We start from the raw sequence: 16361 nt of genomic DNA, 5'->3' as shown, positions 1-16361 counted from the left end.
AACACGAGCCTCTTTATTTGGTCTGGAAACACTCTGATTATTATCACTAGTCCGTACACACTGGTAGCTTTGTCCCCTTCTACCTATGCCAATCCTCAATGCCTATGTGCAGCTTCACATAGATTGACCACGTCAGTGAGCAGAAAAACGTGGGACACACACGCACGCACACACACACACACACAGTTTTCATCATATAGTGAGACAGAGGAAACCAGGTCCAGGTCTCTAAGTGTCTCTGTACCGCCCTCTACTGGAGACACAGCTCTGCTGATTGAAAAAGTAAACTTTAAATATCAGTATAATCAGCAGGAAACTTTAATATTGTGTTTATGTGTGTTTATACTGAAACAGTAACACAACCAGGGCTCCTCATATTATCTCTGAATATAAATATGTATAAACGGCCATTTTCTGCTCTGTGATTGGCTGATAGCAGATTTTGAGTTTCCACTTCACGTTTTCACCTATATTTGTGAACATTTCAGCTCACTGGCGCTGATTAAAGTACGCCGAATTACTTAGTAGCATCTCCTGTTTACAGTGAAGCCATTTATGTCCAGACAACTGTCACCGATTTACATGAATACAGAAGAAAACCTAAAAATATGATGATTCTCAGGCAGGTTCTGCAGCGTCTTTTTTTTTCTATGACTTAAAGCGGATTTACAGACGTTTACTCGCGATGAACATCAAAGATAATGATGTCATCTGAAAGTGTAGGTCACACTGAATCTATATATATATATATATATATATATATATATATGAATTCAAAAAGTACCTTAATATTCTCCCTGATGCGTGAGTCCCGTGCACTACAGCTGCGGACTGCGTTGATTAAACGGTGAAATCAGCGGTTAAACAACAATAACTGACTTCCGGCTTGATCACCTGATCCTTTTGTAAAATTTATACGACTCCATCTTGGTAATCTTTTATTCGGCTTCTCTGATATTTGTCTGAACTGCTTCTTTATTGATACACAACACTTTATGTTGTGTTGAAGCTGCTGCTGTTTAAAGGTGAAGTTCTTTATATGAACACAGGGAGGCAGTGTTGTCACATATTCATCTCTACATGGTGTATTATTGTTATAATCAATGATATATTATCATTGATTATAACAATAATAACACAGCATTTCTCTGATACACAATAAAGTCAAAATAACAACAGAATAAATGTAATATACTCACCAAACTGTCTGAGGGAGTGTTGGAGAAATATCCTCACGTGTCCACATCAGGAGAAACGTCTGCACAAACAAACTAACTCAGAGTTAGTACAAAGTACATTTACTCAAGTACAGTTCTGAGGTATCTGTATTTTGATGCGATGCTACTTTCTACTGTTGTATAACCAAAGTGAGAGCTGTGGCTGCGCACTCGGTGTAAGTCAAACGTTCTTGGTGGGTGTTGTTCCTCCACCACGGTCGCAGCCGGGGGGAGGAAGGGGTCCGATTTGGGGACCTCAGAATTGCGTCTCTGCTTTTATGCAGATGATGTGGTTCTGTTGGCTTCATCACAGCGTGACCTCCAGCATGAGGTGAAGCGGTTGGAACAAGAGTCAGCACCTCCAGATCTGAGGTCATGGTTCTCTGCAGGAGAACGGTGGATTGTTCCCTCTGGGTTGGGAGAGAGTTACTGCCTCAAGAGAAGGAGGTCAAGTATCTCAGGGTCTTGTTCACAGTGAGGGCAGAATGGAGTGTGAGATGGATCGGCGGTTTGGTGTGGCGTCAGACCATCATGGCTCAGAAGGAGCTGAGCCAGAAGGCAACGCTTTCCATTTCCTGGTCCATCTCCGTCCCAACCCTCACCTATGGTCATGAGCTCTGGGCTGGAAGAAACATTCATTTCTAGGGATGCATGAGATCTTTTGCCCATATCCAATATGCCGATACGTAACAACTCATCTGGCCGATAATTGATACTGATATCGATATATCCACTTTTTTCCCACCTAATCTCAGTGATCATCATCAAGTCTCTTCTGCAGATGGATTAACATCACATTATACGCACAGACTCTTATGGTGACGGCCCACCAGCAGATGGAGACATGAAACACAACAATAAATAGAAATAAGAAAAGTCATATTGGCCGATATTGATGACGTGCTGATGTAATCGTGCACCCCTGTTCATCTGTTTGAGTGAAATGATCTGTGTGTGAAAATGATGTAGGCTACATATAATCAGATAAAACATACTTCAATAATCAAAGTTGTGGCCGCTGAGTTCTACTTTATGTACATTTTTAATTTCAGTTTTTCTGTCTCATCTGATGAAGGTGAAATAAAGTTTGGAGCTGAATCATGAGTTGATCAACAGAAAATTATTCAGCAGCTATTCTGATGATCAGTTAATCGTTGATGATGATTTATTGATCAAACAAAAACACCAAGTGTTCTCCAGAGTGAGGAGGGTCAGACTGACGTACCTGTCACGTGTTCCTCCTCCTGCAGCTTTAACTGTTTGTTTTCCACAGCTTTGGAGGAAAATATCGACTTCACATATATTTCTGCATCACTTTGCACCAACTCCAAGAATTTTTAAAAGGGGCTAACGTTTGTGAACGGTTTCAGTCTGGTTTTAATCCTCTTCACAGCACTCAAACTGCTCTTTTAAAAGTTTTTAATGATCTTTTGTTAAACCTTGATTCTGGTAACTGTGCCATTTTAATTCTTCTTGACCTGACAGCGGCGTTTGACACAGTGGATCACACAATTCTCCTGTCACGCCTAGAGCACTGTGTAGGTATAAAAGGCACTGTTTTAAGTTGGTTTAAATCGTACCTCTCGGACAGATCCCTTTCTGTTCTTATGGGGCAGTTTTCCTCCTCAGTGGCCCCTCTGACCTGCGGGGTCCCCCAGGGGTCAGTTCTGGGCCCCCTGTTGTTCTCCCTTTATATGCTACCCCTGGGGTCGATATTTAGGAAGCATGGTATTCCCTTTCACTGCTTTGCTGATGACGTGCAGGTGTATTTGCAGGTGTAAGAGTCACTTCAGGTCATGCTAAACTACGTAAGTGACATTAAAACATGGATGGACTTAAACTTCTTAAAATTAAATGAAAACAAAACAGCCCAGCTCCCTGGGCCCACTAGCACCTCACATGAGATCCCATGCTAGGAATCTTGGTGTGATTATTGATGGTGCTTTTAAGCTAGACAAACAGGTCAGCTCAGTGGTCAAGTCTAGCTTTTTTCAGCTGAGGCTTTTAGCCAAAGTTAAACTCTATCTAAGCCAGAAAGACCTCGAAACAGTTATCCATGCTTTTATTACCTCTCACTTAGATTACTGTAACTCCCTGCACGTCTGCATTGAGCAGTCAGAGCTTAACCACCTGCAGCTTGTTCAGAATGCAGCAGCTTGTCTCCTAACTGGGACAAAGAAACACGAGCACATAACTCCGGTGCTCTCTTCACTTCACTGGCTTCTGGTTAGGTACAGGATTGATTTTAAGATTCTTTTATCTGTTAAGTCTCTGAATGAGCTGGCTCCAGAATACCTATCTGACCTTGTCGTGTTGCATCGGCCCCCCAGAGCCCTCAGATCAGCGAATCAGATGGTCTTGAATGTTCCTCGATCACTATTAAAAACTAGAAGAGATCCTTTGTTATATTTCACTCTATAAATGTTTCTGTGTGTTGTTGTTTTTGCTTATGTTAACTGTAAAGCACTTTGGTTGGCCGTTGGCTGTTTTAAAGGTGCTATATAAATGAAGCTGACATTGACATTGACTTTGTCACAAAAAGTCTTTGTAAAATCCAGCAAAATGCACCATCTCACTGTGTACTATACCATAAAACTTCTATTAATAGCCCCGGTCTATTATTAGCTTAAATCCCTGAACTCAACAGGCCTGTATTTGAGACAGGCCTTTAATTAATTTCACATAAAACTGTTGCTCAGCAAAGATCAGGAAATACAATCAAACTGTTTATTAAAACCAGTATGAATGTAACTTGTATAAAAATTAGGCTTCGAATAATAAATCAATTATGAATCATTCATTTGATTGCAGCTCTGACAGACAGCACGTCAGAGAGAGTTACAGCACCCAGCACACTGACACAACACCACTTTGATTAATTTTTATGAAAATCCCTTTTGATCCTTTTGATCTGAGGACTCTTACAGACTGAAGGAGTATGAAGAATTTACAGGGTAATCCAGGAACAGACACAAAATCTGAGGTAGCCAACAACCTGCTTTTATACAGCTGAAGACCAGGCCTCTAATGGAGACAGGCCTAAATTTGTAGAAGACACTGGACATTTAATTGAAGTTTTACGGTACTTCCCATCAGTATTTTTATTGTTATCATAAACCAAACACACCAACACAATTAACACACTGTGATCTTTCAGATCTTTGTATGTTTAATGCTTCGTTTCCTTTGAGAACCAGTTGAGTGACAGTTTACTTCAGGTCCAGTAGGATTCAGTACGTTTGGTGTTTCACAGTGAAACAGAGGTCAAACTTTAATGAGGTCTGATGTTTCAGGTGCAACTGAATCCTGCAGTCACCACAGGTCCAACATGGCACAGACGAGTTTCATATCAAACATACAAAAGTAGAAAAACAGTCAAAGATATTTGGCAAAAAAACCCAGTTTAAACAAAGGGAGAGAAACGAGGACGAGGCGTTCACTGACCTCTGACCTCTGCGTTAAAACTGGTGTCACACCTGTTTAGTTACTGGAGCTGCTGTGAACCTGATACACATCTGTGTCCATATACTGTATAGAAATACATACTGTGTACAGATACTGTATGAGCTCACAGATGGTGATCGCAGGTTTGAGTCCCAGTTATCAGGTTGTACTGGTTTTTCTTTAAACCAGTGGTCCTTGACCTTTTTGGCTAAAAATAAAAATGACGTCGATGAGACTCAGAGACACCAAAAAATCTAGATAGTTCAACATGAGGCAGGTTTAAATGAATGGATTTTTGTCTTACTTCTATAAGGGGGATAATCCTGCTCTAAGTTTGATAAACCACACTTCCCATAATGCTTAGGGGCTTTAAAGAGGAAATATACTACTGCCATGGAGTCAGATAGTTACATGTGGGCTACAAATATTATTGTTAGCCTATATTTTTTACATTTTGACAAAGTGGCACATTAAAAGTGAGCTGAATTATCTAAAAACAGCTTCACAGTGAACTCATGAACGTAGACGACTCTCACTGGGTCACTCTGATACAGAAGAAAACTTAAAAACATGAAAATTCTAAGGCAGGTTCTACAGCATCTTTTTTCTATGATTTCTGATGATAGTGATGAAATTCACAATAAAAAAGGCACAATTAGAGAAAGGTTTTTTTAAGGTATTTTCTAATTTCCTATCTTGTTAATCATTTCGTGACCCCTCAGGTTAATTCTGTGGCCCCATGAGGGGTCTCAAGCCTCAGGTTGGGAACCACCAGACTCAGCTGTCCTCTAGGAATTAATGGGACGGTGTAAACCACCCTCCACACACACACACACACACAAGTAGAAAGGACGAACGCCTGCATGAACATGCGAGATGACTCGTCTGGAGTCGTAAATCAAACGCACCTCAGTGAGTTCAGATCGATGACTGATGTGCGTCTCGCTTCATTTCAACACTCGGATGATGTCATGTCCGTTTCTGTGGTTTAAATACTTCCCTCTCTAAAAACAGTCCCTGCAAGTGCTAATTTTAAAGTGCTCCTCCTCTCAGATAAAATTACATGGTCCAGCTCCACCACACTTACAGTAATGAGACTTATCGCTGCTGACGCCCCGTCACACGATGGAGCGTTTCAGCAGCGACAACTGAATCCTCAGGCAGCAGTTTAACCTCCAGTGAATCATTTCAACAGAATGGACTCTCAGCTAGACCCTACTTATTCCTCTGCATCACGTGTCTCTATACTTTGTGTCCTGGGCTGTTTTTTCTTTATCTCGTAAATTTTAGTCATGGAGTCCACCCTGGTCTGTGGTTGGGGCTGGATTAGTTTTTGAAGGAAATCTTTTTTTAAAAAAAAATCTAGAAATGCAAAGTTGTCACATGTCCAGCAGCTCTTTTAATAAATTTCACTTCTAAGAATAAATTTTCAAAAATCAAACCATTACTAATAAGTCTCCGAGAGAGTTGCTAATCATCTAAAATGGTGGAAATTTACCACCAAATAAATTATTTTCACTTTAACCACTGTGAATAAATCTGTGGAAACTTTTTGTCAGTGAATTTCCACATTGATAGCAAAAAAACCCCATCTAAACAGTGCTGATTTAATGAAACGGAGTGCCAAAGAGTCCAAAACAGAAGATGCTAATTAGCGACCTAGCTGAGTTGCACCGTCACATTTGATATAACTTCCTCTGACGGAGAACAAACTGCATCACACAAAAAAGGAATGGTTTGGAGACAGTTGTGAGACTGAAGTCAGAGGTGTAAGTAGGGTTTCTGGATAAATTCAACCTTGAACATTTAGAGGCTGAGCTAGTGTTCGCTAGTTAGCGAATCAGCTGCCTGAGGCTGTTGTGACTGATTAGCTGTTAGCTCGCCAGCTACAGTAGTTCTCCAGTAGTTAACAATGTCAGTGTGAATAAACTGTGTGGTTTTATTGTGACACAAAACATAAACTAAATCCTGGTTGCTTGTTAGCAACCCAGCTAGCTTTGCCATTTAACTGACAAGCACTCGCATTTTCACTGGTGGTTCGTGTGTTAGCTGATTTGCTTGCTAGCTACAATGGTTCACCTTATAACCCTGCCAGTATGAATAAACTGTTGGGATTTATCGTCACAAAGAAAAAATACTAAATACTGGAAGCTAATTAGCAAGCCAGCTAGCTTAGCTACTGTAACTGAGATGCACTCCCAATGTTCACTGGCAGATAACGTGTTAGCTGATTAGCTCACTAGCTACAGTAGTGTGCCAGTTAACCTGGGAAGTATGACTGAACTGTGTGATTTTATTGTGACTCAACAAAAATGTTGCATATCAATTCGCTCACTTAACACTTGCTATTTTGAGTATAAGAGCATTCACGCTGCCAGGTACGGCAAAATGCAGTGTGCTACCCGGATGGTGTACGCGAAGTGATAAAGTGGACTGTGAAACGCTGGACACTGCTCACCCTAGTGGTGGCCATCTTGGCTATGCAGCAGAAGGAAGCGACCACCAAAACTGTAACAATGGTGGGCGAGGAAGCTGCACAAGCGATCAAGCTGGCAGATATGTTGGCGGCAATAACTGTGGTCAAATGTTGGCGGTAATGCTACATTTGGCTGCAATTGCCAAAAAAGAAGAACCGGTCAAATGTTGGGATTGTCATTTCCCGTAAGTGCTAATCAGCCACGTTCGCATTTGAGAGCACAGCTTGAAATTATGCAAGTGCATAGTGTACAGTGAACTACATGGAAGGTTGTAGGCTACTATCCAAACTGAGGTACGACAATACTAAATCCTGATAGCTAGTCGACAAGCCAGCGAGCTTGGCCATAGTGACTGACAAGACTCGCAATGTTCGCTAGTGGCTAACATGTTAGCTGTTATTTTGCCAGGTGCAGTAGTTCACCATTAACCAGGAGGGTATGAATAAACTGTGTGGTTTTATCGTCACACAAAACAAATGCTAGATTTGTCCTGGTATACGAGCTGGCTATTTAGCAAGCCAGCTAGATTGGCCATTACAATGTTACCAGCTGCTAGCGTGTTAGGTTGCTAGCTACAGTAGTTTGCCAGTAGGGCTTTTATACAATAGATATTTTATATTGATCATAGTAGAAAGAACACAATAATGTTAGCGATGGCTTTGTTTTCTTCAAGTGTTTTCTTCAGTGTCAAAATGTCTTCTGTGGAACCGGCCTCTGATGGCGAGCAGTCACAACGTCCAAAAGCTTCAAGCACCGCCTCTTCTGTGAGGACATGCATATGAAGTACTGCTTTCTGTTGTAACCAGGGTTTTAAACTCCGCCCTGCTTCACCCCTTTGCCCTCAGAGTAGAATCTTTCAGTAGTGACGAAGCTGATGGCGAGTGGTTAACCTTCAGAAACTTCTGGTCAACCACGTTATTGTGCTTTGTTTGTTTGCCTTCTTGCAGGTCGAGGGTTCAAACCTGCGACCATCACACCGAGCACCAGGGCTGCTTCAGTCGATTAGGGATCGAAGCGCCGCCACGAGGCCGAGCCCTGCACCCAGCCCTGTCAATGAGGGCCCAGAGATGGCTCCGCCTCCCTCCAGGTGTAAGGTGTAGTTACAGGGAGGGGTGGTGTTAGCTTGGGAGGGGTGAACCGGGGTGCGGCCAGTCGTTGTGGGGATTTGACGCAACAGGAAGTCATGTGTCATGGCAGAGTAGTGATCAGGACCATACGGTACATTAAGAGTCTCCGTCAAAACCTCGTGACCCGGGTACGTCACCTGTCAATCAAAGAGATCAGAAGAAAGAGTCGTTAATGTGTCATCATGAGTTTAACTGTAACGAACAAACAACAGAAGCAGTGAAACTGAGGAACATTTTTCAGGCTGGTGAAGAAATGGAGCAACAAAAATATCGTAAAGCCCCATTTTATGCTGTTTACGTTAATTATAAATGTTCATAGCTGCCATAGAAGCTACATTAAAAATAAAGATGCACTTGGGGGGGTAGATGGGTCAAGTAACACGGGACTTTCCTCAGGAGACCAGTGTTCGATGCCTTGTGAACTTTGAGTTATTTTGTGGTATGTCTTCTCTGGCTGTTCTCATAAACTGTTCATACGTTTTCCTACGAAACGTAATGCACCTGGATTCGTACATATCCCTTGTGTAAGCAGTAATTAGTGCATAACCCGTGTATTTTGGAAGGCTGCGATCATGTGACCCATGTACTGACAGGAGTAAACAAGGAAGTGGTGCAGAGCAGTCTGTAGGGAGGCAGGTTGGTGCAGTGGATGGGTCACAAAATCATGGACTTTCCCCTTGAGACGGGTGTTTGGTACTGTGTGAACTTTGAGTCATCCATGTTTCTCTTGCCTAAACCTAACGTCTTCAAATTTATGTTAATAACGTAAGTTCACATTAAGGACGTACCACTGTGGGGCGCAAATTCGTAGGATATCATACGAACCGTTCTATGAGGATACGTTGGTCTTCACCACGTTTCTCTTCCTAAACCTAACCACAGTAACTTTACGTGCCTTAATTTAACCTCCGTAACTTTACGTTACTTGTGTAACTTTACGTTTGGGATGTAACTAAATTCTTGGGTTGCTAATTTGTAGGATACCATACGAACTGTTGTATGAGGATACATTTTCTGTGCATGTAAGAATATCTCATTCTAAATCTCACCGACACTGAACTAGCTCTAAACTTACGACGCTAACAGACGCAAGAAAAAAGTCCACTGTATTCAAAAGCTGACAGTTACTGCTACTCTGCTAACTGGTTTTATGTTATCTTAGATGGGATCCATTTTGTCTCTCAAAATGGATGCAGCTTATTGCTAGAAAACAAAAACAAATTTAGCACATTTTTGTTTCAGCTTTAGCTAAGGCGCATCGGTCGCTAACTTATTAGCTAGCTTTCACTTGCTATAGCTCGTAGGATCGAGCTGAACACTCGGATGGAACGAGTATCCGGTACAGATAATGTCATTTTTACGAATATGAGTATCATACAAGTAAAATGAGTCAATATCTGTATTTGTGATGAAGGAAAATTTCATTTGGGGAGCTTAAACCCCACCCACTAGTTGCATAAACTCCGCCCACTCCAAGTGTGTGTGTGTGTGTGTGTGTGTGTGTGTTTACTGTGAAGCTGTAGTTCCCAGGCAGCAGCAGTCTGTAATATTCTCCATGTCTGTCGGTTCTGAACGGACACAGATTCCTGCGACCTTTGACCTCCACCACTGCATTCTGGACCGGCACTCCGGAGCCATTGAACACACGACCTTTGACCCCTGAACACACACACACACACGGCATCAGGTGATTATTAATTATTGATCCTGGTTCAGTCTAACACCAGAGGAGAGACAGACAGGTGGACACACAGGCAGGTAAGGAGACAGTTGGACAGACAGGTACTGACCCAGGTGAACCTGCTGGATGAAGGACAGCAGAGACTTCCTGTTCTCCGTCCACAGAGCAGGAAGTTGTTCGGCGGGAGGAAACTTGCAGCAGGAAACCTCCAGAGTCAACTCCAAACACTGACCCCACACGTAGTTATAGTCCTGCATCCCACCTGCACACACACACACACACACACACACACACACACACTGTGACTAAAGCCCAAGATTATATTGACTCCACGTGGTGTTACAGTACCGGTGTTACACCACATTCTGTGACCACCATGAAGCGGTCAACATGACTCAGATGCGACTTATGCGTCTAGATGTCGCCCTCTAGAGGAAGTCCTATCTGAACCCAGACGTGTTACTGACAACTCACAGTTTGAGTTTTGACACTGCTGTTATTTGTTGGATGGATGAACCTGGATAAGAGATTATAACCAGGGTTAGATTTATCACATGGACACCAGTGTGCATGTTGAATTAAACTCAAGTCTCGCTGAATGATTTGATCAGTGGAGGTTGTTCCAGCTGCAGAGTTTGGGTCTCTCAGGTTACACTGATCAGATTTCTGCAGCAAGAAAACCAGAGGAGACAGATCAGTGATGTTCTGTCTTTAGTTTCTGTCTCTGCAGGTCTCCTCTGACCTGCCTCTAAGAGAAGAGCACTGCGTCCTTCATGTAGAGAGCAGGAGTTTGAACTGAAGGATATTTAAAGGCGGCATGCTGACCTGCCAGAGGATACCACTGGTACCCGTTGGTGACGCCGTCTAGGAACGGTCTGCTGTCTGCGCAGCGGTCGCCGTGGTGCATGGAGCCGTGGTTGTGGGAGTACACCTTGGCCAGGTGAATGAACACGTCGTCGTCGGGGGAGATGCTGGCCCCGCCCACCAGCTCACTGCCTGGAGAAACCGACATCAAGCTAAGATGTTAACGTGATGTTTAAATGAGACACAGAAAGTTTTATATAAACACAAGGCGATAAAAAGTGATTCACACTGAGGCTGGAACAAAAGAATAAAATTTAGATTTCAAAATAAAAAGCAGCCAAAAAGTTAGTTAAAACCCAAATAAACCTGGTTCATTATATTTACCACAGAGCTCTGTGTGTTTGTTCCTCTTTGTTAGTGACTGGGACAGTTTCTGTGTGACATCTCTACTGTTTCAAATCTTCTTCTCCAATGTGAACAGAGTTTTATTTTAATTTTTATTTGTTGAGAAACTGCTTCAGTCTGAGCTGTACTGCAACATCTACAGCTGCCAGCAGAGGGCGCCGACTGCATCAAAATGATCTTCAGGTTTCTTTTCTTCTACATTTTGTGTTTAGGTAATGTAAGATAAAGGGAGATATTATTGGTTAAAATTTGAAATATCACTTCTTGTACAACCCATACATCACAATGTCTGTAAATTCAGTTTTCTAATTCCATCTTTTGTGTGCAACAGTTTGTCTGTTACTGTCCAACGAAAATTAGAATATCTTGTATTTGTTGGTTATTTTTTTCGCCATGATCCTTTTCATCTGACTTTTCATCTTTTGCCACCATCAGGTCACAATAACATGACCCTCAGGAAAGAGTCCTGCACCGGGTCAGGAGCCCATGGGTAATGGGTAAAAATATGTATATATAAATTCATGGGTTATGGGTTTTTATTTTTTGTAGTAAAACTCAGTAAAAAGCTGTGCAGTATATGTGTCATATTGTGACATTTCCTTTTATTTTGAAAATCAGTGACACAAGTGTAACCTTTGACCCCGTGGTCACATTGGTCACCGACGTGGAGGACTCCAGCCATGAAACTTTGCAGCCCGAGGATGAGGTGGCAGCCTACATGGAGTTGGGATCCTTTGGAGGTTTGATGGTGGTGGAAGGAGCATGCTAACATGTTTCCTAACCTGGCAGTGATTGAATGTTTTTACCATCCAGTCAAAGAGACGTCCAATTCAAGAACGGAGAACCAGCTTCATGTGAGGGACTGGAGCCTGGGGGGGTTTGATCATGGGTGGAGGGTCAGGGGACTTTTAGTAACGGGTTTGGGCGAGTGCAGGTTTTGAAAAATGGTCCCGTGCAGGACTCTGGGGCCTCAGGACTCGTACGTATGAAGACACTTTTATTCAGGGGGGTATATTGGCATGAATGGAAAATAATATAATCAGTATGTTTTCTTTAGGTCTCCCCGATGTTCTACAGTAGCCCAGAATGGACAAACAAAACACTGGCCCCAGAGTTCTTATATATGTGTGTGTGTGTGTGTGTGTGTGTGTGTGTGCGTGTGTGTTTACCTCCGTTGCTGTTGTCGTAAGGATAACTGGCCACCAGAGCTCCTCCGTGGAGGTTTGCAGAGAGAACAAAACTCTCCATCTTCAACCAGCCAATCACAGCTCTGACCTGAAACACATCACAGAACAACCAGCCAATCACAATCACTGTTATGATAATGTTAATGTTAATGATTGTTTAAAGATTAAATCAATCAATCAATTCAATCAATTTTATTTATAAAGCCCAATATCACAAATCACAATTTGCCTCACAGGGCTTTACAGCATACGACATCCCTCTGTCCTTATGACCCTCACAGCTGATCAGGAAAAACTCCCCAAAAAACCCTTTAACCTCAGGAAGAGCAGCTGAGGAGGGATCCCTCTTCCAGGACGGACAGACGTGCAATAGATGTCGTACAGAACAGATCAGCATAATAAATTAACAGTAATCCGTATGACACAATGAGACAGAGAGAGAGAGAGAGAGATGCAGGTAATGACAGTAGCTTACAACAACATTATTGAAAGTAATAATATTATAGTTATAGTTCTGGCTACTGTGGTACAATATGTTGAAAGTATGTATTAATATCTGGCAGTATACATGTGTGACAATAGTCATATGTGTATAATAACAGTAGAAGTATGACTAATGACTAATGATGGCAGCAGCAGCAGGAGGCATCTGGCAGGACCACGGCAGCAGCACAACCACACACGTCACACTGTCCAGGCACCGCTGTGATATGAGTTAATCTGAGAGACAGTGGAGCACAAAGGCTCCGGAGAAGAAGCCGAGTTAGTGACATCCAGAATGGCCGAGTTAGCAAGATGCAGTAATAGAATACGAGAGAGAGAGAGAGAGAGAGAGAGAGAGAGAGAGAGAGAGAGAGAGAGAGAGAGAGAGAGAAGGTGCCCGGTGTATTATAGGGGGGTCCTCCGGCAGACTAGGCCTAAGTCAGCCTAACTAGGGGCTGGTACAGGGCAAGCCTGAGCCAGCCCTAACTATAAGCTTTATCAAAGAGGAAAGTCTTAAGTCTAGTCTTAAATGTGGAGACGGTGTCTGCCTCCCGGACCGTAACAGGAAGATGATTCCACAGGAGAGGAGCCTGATAGCTGAAGGCTCTGGCTCCTGATCTACTTTTGGAGACTTTAGGGACCACGAGTAACCCTGCGTTCTCAGAGCGCAGTGTTCTGGTGGGATAATATGGCACTATGAGCTCTCTAAGATATGATGGAGCTTGACCATTTAGAGCTTTATAAGTTAACAGTAGGATTTTAAATTCAATTCTGGTGATAATTTGTAGTTGTGATCAAACGAACGAGAGGAAACAGTGACTTTGTCAGGGACTATTTAAGGGTGGCGGACGAATCCACATTTGGTGTCCTATAGTGAGTATTTGAGCCTGATGTTAATATGCGTCTCAGGTGATCTGATCACAGGTGGACAGCACTAAATACAAGTGTAAACGGACACCAAGACACATGATGATCCCATCACTGAAACCACGTGTCGAGGTGGTCTCAGAATCATTCAACCACATATCTTTCCTACTGTAAACACTAACAGTGCCCTGGTGTGTCCATGACGGGGATGACGTCATCAGTGCAGGGAGTGGTGGTTGATTTGGCGACAGAGCTCTGACGCCCTATAACTTACCCATGTTATGACGAGTTGGATGAAGTATGACTGTCCATTGTTTTGCCTTCTTGAGGGAGACGTGTCGAATCCTGCTGACAGCGATATCTGCAGCTGTACCATGGATGTATACAGAGACCTGGATACAGCGTCAGTGGCCAGGCTTCATTCAGTCCCATGGGAGTTGCTCAGTGGAACATGAAGCCCATATCGCTCTGTTTTTGCGGTATTAAATCACCCATGTGATCAGCGCTGCTACACATCGTCGGGCCCATAGAGCAGGCGCACTTGGGACTTATGGAATACAAGTGGTGACAGAGACGCATCATAGGCACACGTACGAACTGTGATGCATCTCGGCCAACAACTTCTGATCGGATCACCAGGTACAAACAGGCACATTGTGTCGGCAGGACGGTGTGTAAAATAAACTACAGTGTGTGTTCATGAACAACAGTGTGACTCACTCACCAATCATATCTCATACTGTAGATACAATCTGTACCTGTTGGTTTGGATCTGTTAATGGGATTTATTAACAATAAGACAAACAGAGAAAATCACCGACCTCTGCCTCCCTCTTCTCCTCGTCAATCTGCTGCTGCTTCCGGAGACCAGCGAAGGCATCGGGGAAATTCCTGTTCAGATCAATGCCGTTATGGTTGACCCTGAAACAGACACAGACTCTACTGTGATCAACTCCAGGAGCTCATTCAACAACACACGTTTTTAGAGATAGAGGTCAACACAGCGTCGCCCCGACTCATCTGAGATCTCTCAGTCGATATCAGACATGCTTCTTTTCTTCTAGTGCTGAAACCATTTGTCGACTCGATCCATGACTTTGTCAATGATCTGAGTCATTTGTTGAACAAACAAGACTAACAGCACTATTTAAATAATTTTTGGGCCTGTCTCTCCTTGATGGTTAAATGGTGCATAATCTGGGTGCGAAGTAAGACACAAAGGGCAAAGGGGTTGTATTTAGTCCCTTGGTGCTGCTCAAAGTCAAAGATGCTTCCTTGGTAGGACGGGTCCTTCCAAGTTGGGTCCTACAGAAGCTAAGCAAGACTCCTTCTTTGCAATCTGTGAACACACATTGCAACAGGCTAGCAAGTGCTCAGGTGTGCATCACTTTAGAGGCCCCGCCTTCAATTCCAATAATTGTGGGTAATTGTGAGATACACACATGCATCCTTGAAAATTCTCTGAGGAAAGGACTCGGTCATCGGTAGAATTTGAAAGACTCTTGACATTCGAACAGTCCTTCAGTGGGATTCAATGACGTAGCCTCCTTAAAATTTAGCCGTTAAAGGATCCTTCCTCAACTTTGAGAAACACCACCTTAATTTATCATAAGTATGTTTTGGGTGTGACATGAATTCATCCAATCAGTTTCACCTCCCAATCCCTTTAAAAGCTGGGTGTGAAAAAAGAACATTTTAAGATTTTGAATAACGATCGGGCTGAGACAAGACGAAGGTTATTTCTCAGGAGCTGAATTTAAGGAGTTTACGGAGAAAATTGTCAAAATCTCACACTGATGTTATATTGAGCTCAGTTATGTGCAGTAGAAACAGGCTGGACAAACAAGAGATCTTGTTTTAAATTTTTCTTTCTTTTGGGCAGCAGAGTGATACAGAAAGAGTCGCACAGTGTCTCTCTGCAGTTCTGCTCTGACCTCTGCTACGTTCACATTTAACAGAAAGTCACTGCAGTTAATATCAAAACTAAAAACTGTCGTTATAAACCTGATAGAAGAAACAGAACTGACCTTTTACCTCCTAAAATAATGATTAGTAAAGTTTTGCTCCTCATTGTGTGTAAATGTGCACAGCGTCTCTCTACAGCTCTGCTCTACTCTACTTTCTGCTACGTTCACATTTTACAGAATGTCACTGCAGTTAAAAACCAAAGTGAAAACTTAAGTTACAAACTTTACAGAGGAAACAACTAAACTTTTGGCTTCTGAAATAATCAGTGAAGTTACTCTGCTCCTGGTGTGTCAATGTGCACAATGCCTCTACGGCTCTGCTCTGATCTCTGCTATGTTCACATTTAACAGAAAGTCACTGCAGTTAATATCAAAACTAAAAACTGTAGTTATAAACTTGATAGAAGAAACAGAACTGACCTTTTACCTCCTAAAATAATGATTAGTAAAGTTTTGCTCCTCATTGTGTGTAAATGTGCACAGTGTCTCTCTACAGCTCTGCTCTACTCTCTGCTACGTTCACATTTTACAGAATGTCACTGCAGTTAAAAACCAAAGTGAAAACTTAAGTTACAAACTTTACAGAGGAAACAGAACTAAACTTTTGGCTTCTGAAATAATCAGTGAAGTTACACTGCTCCTGGTGCTGTAAAAATGGCAACCGCATCGATCTGACATTAGCAATGACGGTTGACTGCGATA

General features: G+C 42.6%; 1 protein-coding gene across 1 annotated transcript in view; it reads right to left on the bottom strand.

The window, feature by feature from the left end:
* Positions 1–4083: 4083 nt before the first annotated feature.
* The window catches only part of cpm (carboxypeptidase M), a 33626-nt gene continuing 21348 nt past the window's right edge, over positions 4084–16361 (bottom strand). The window contains exons 5-10 of the mRNA XM_033615194.2: positions 14514–14613; positions 12325–12430; positions 10772–10942; positions 10056–10208; positions 9776–9924; positions 4084–8402 (exon numbers count right to left, since the gene is read on the bottom strand). Of these exons, the coding sequence (XP_033471085.1) occupies positions 8133–8402; positions 9776–9924; positions 10056–10208; positions 10772–10942; positions 12325–12430; positions 14514–14613 (949 nt within the window). The 3' untranslated portion in view covers positions 4084–8132. The remainder of the gene's footprint in view (positions 8403–9775; positions 9925–10055; positions 10209–10771; positions 10943–12324; positions 12431–14513; positions 14614–16361) is intronic.

The sequence above is a fragment of the Epinephelus lanceolatus genome, chromosome 23 (assembly GCF_041903045.1).
Source record: "Epinephelus lanceolatus isolate andai-2023 chromosome 23, ASM4190304v1, whole genome shotgun sequence".
NCBI lineage: Eukaryota > Metazoa > Chordata > Actinopteri > Perciformes > Serranidae > Epinephelus > Epinephelus lanceolatus.
The sequence above is the reverse complement of the archived record's forward strand: the minus strand, read 5'-3'. Positions and strand labels throughout refer to the sequence as shown.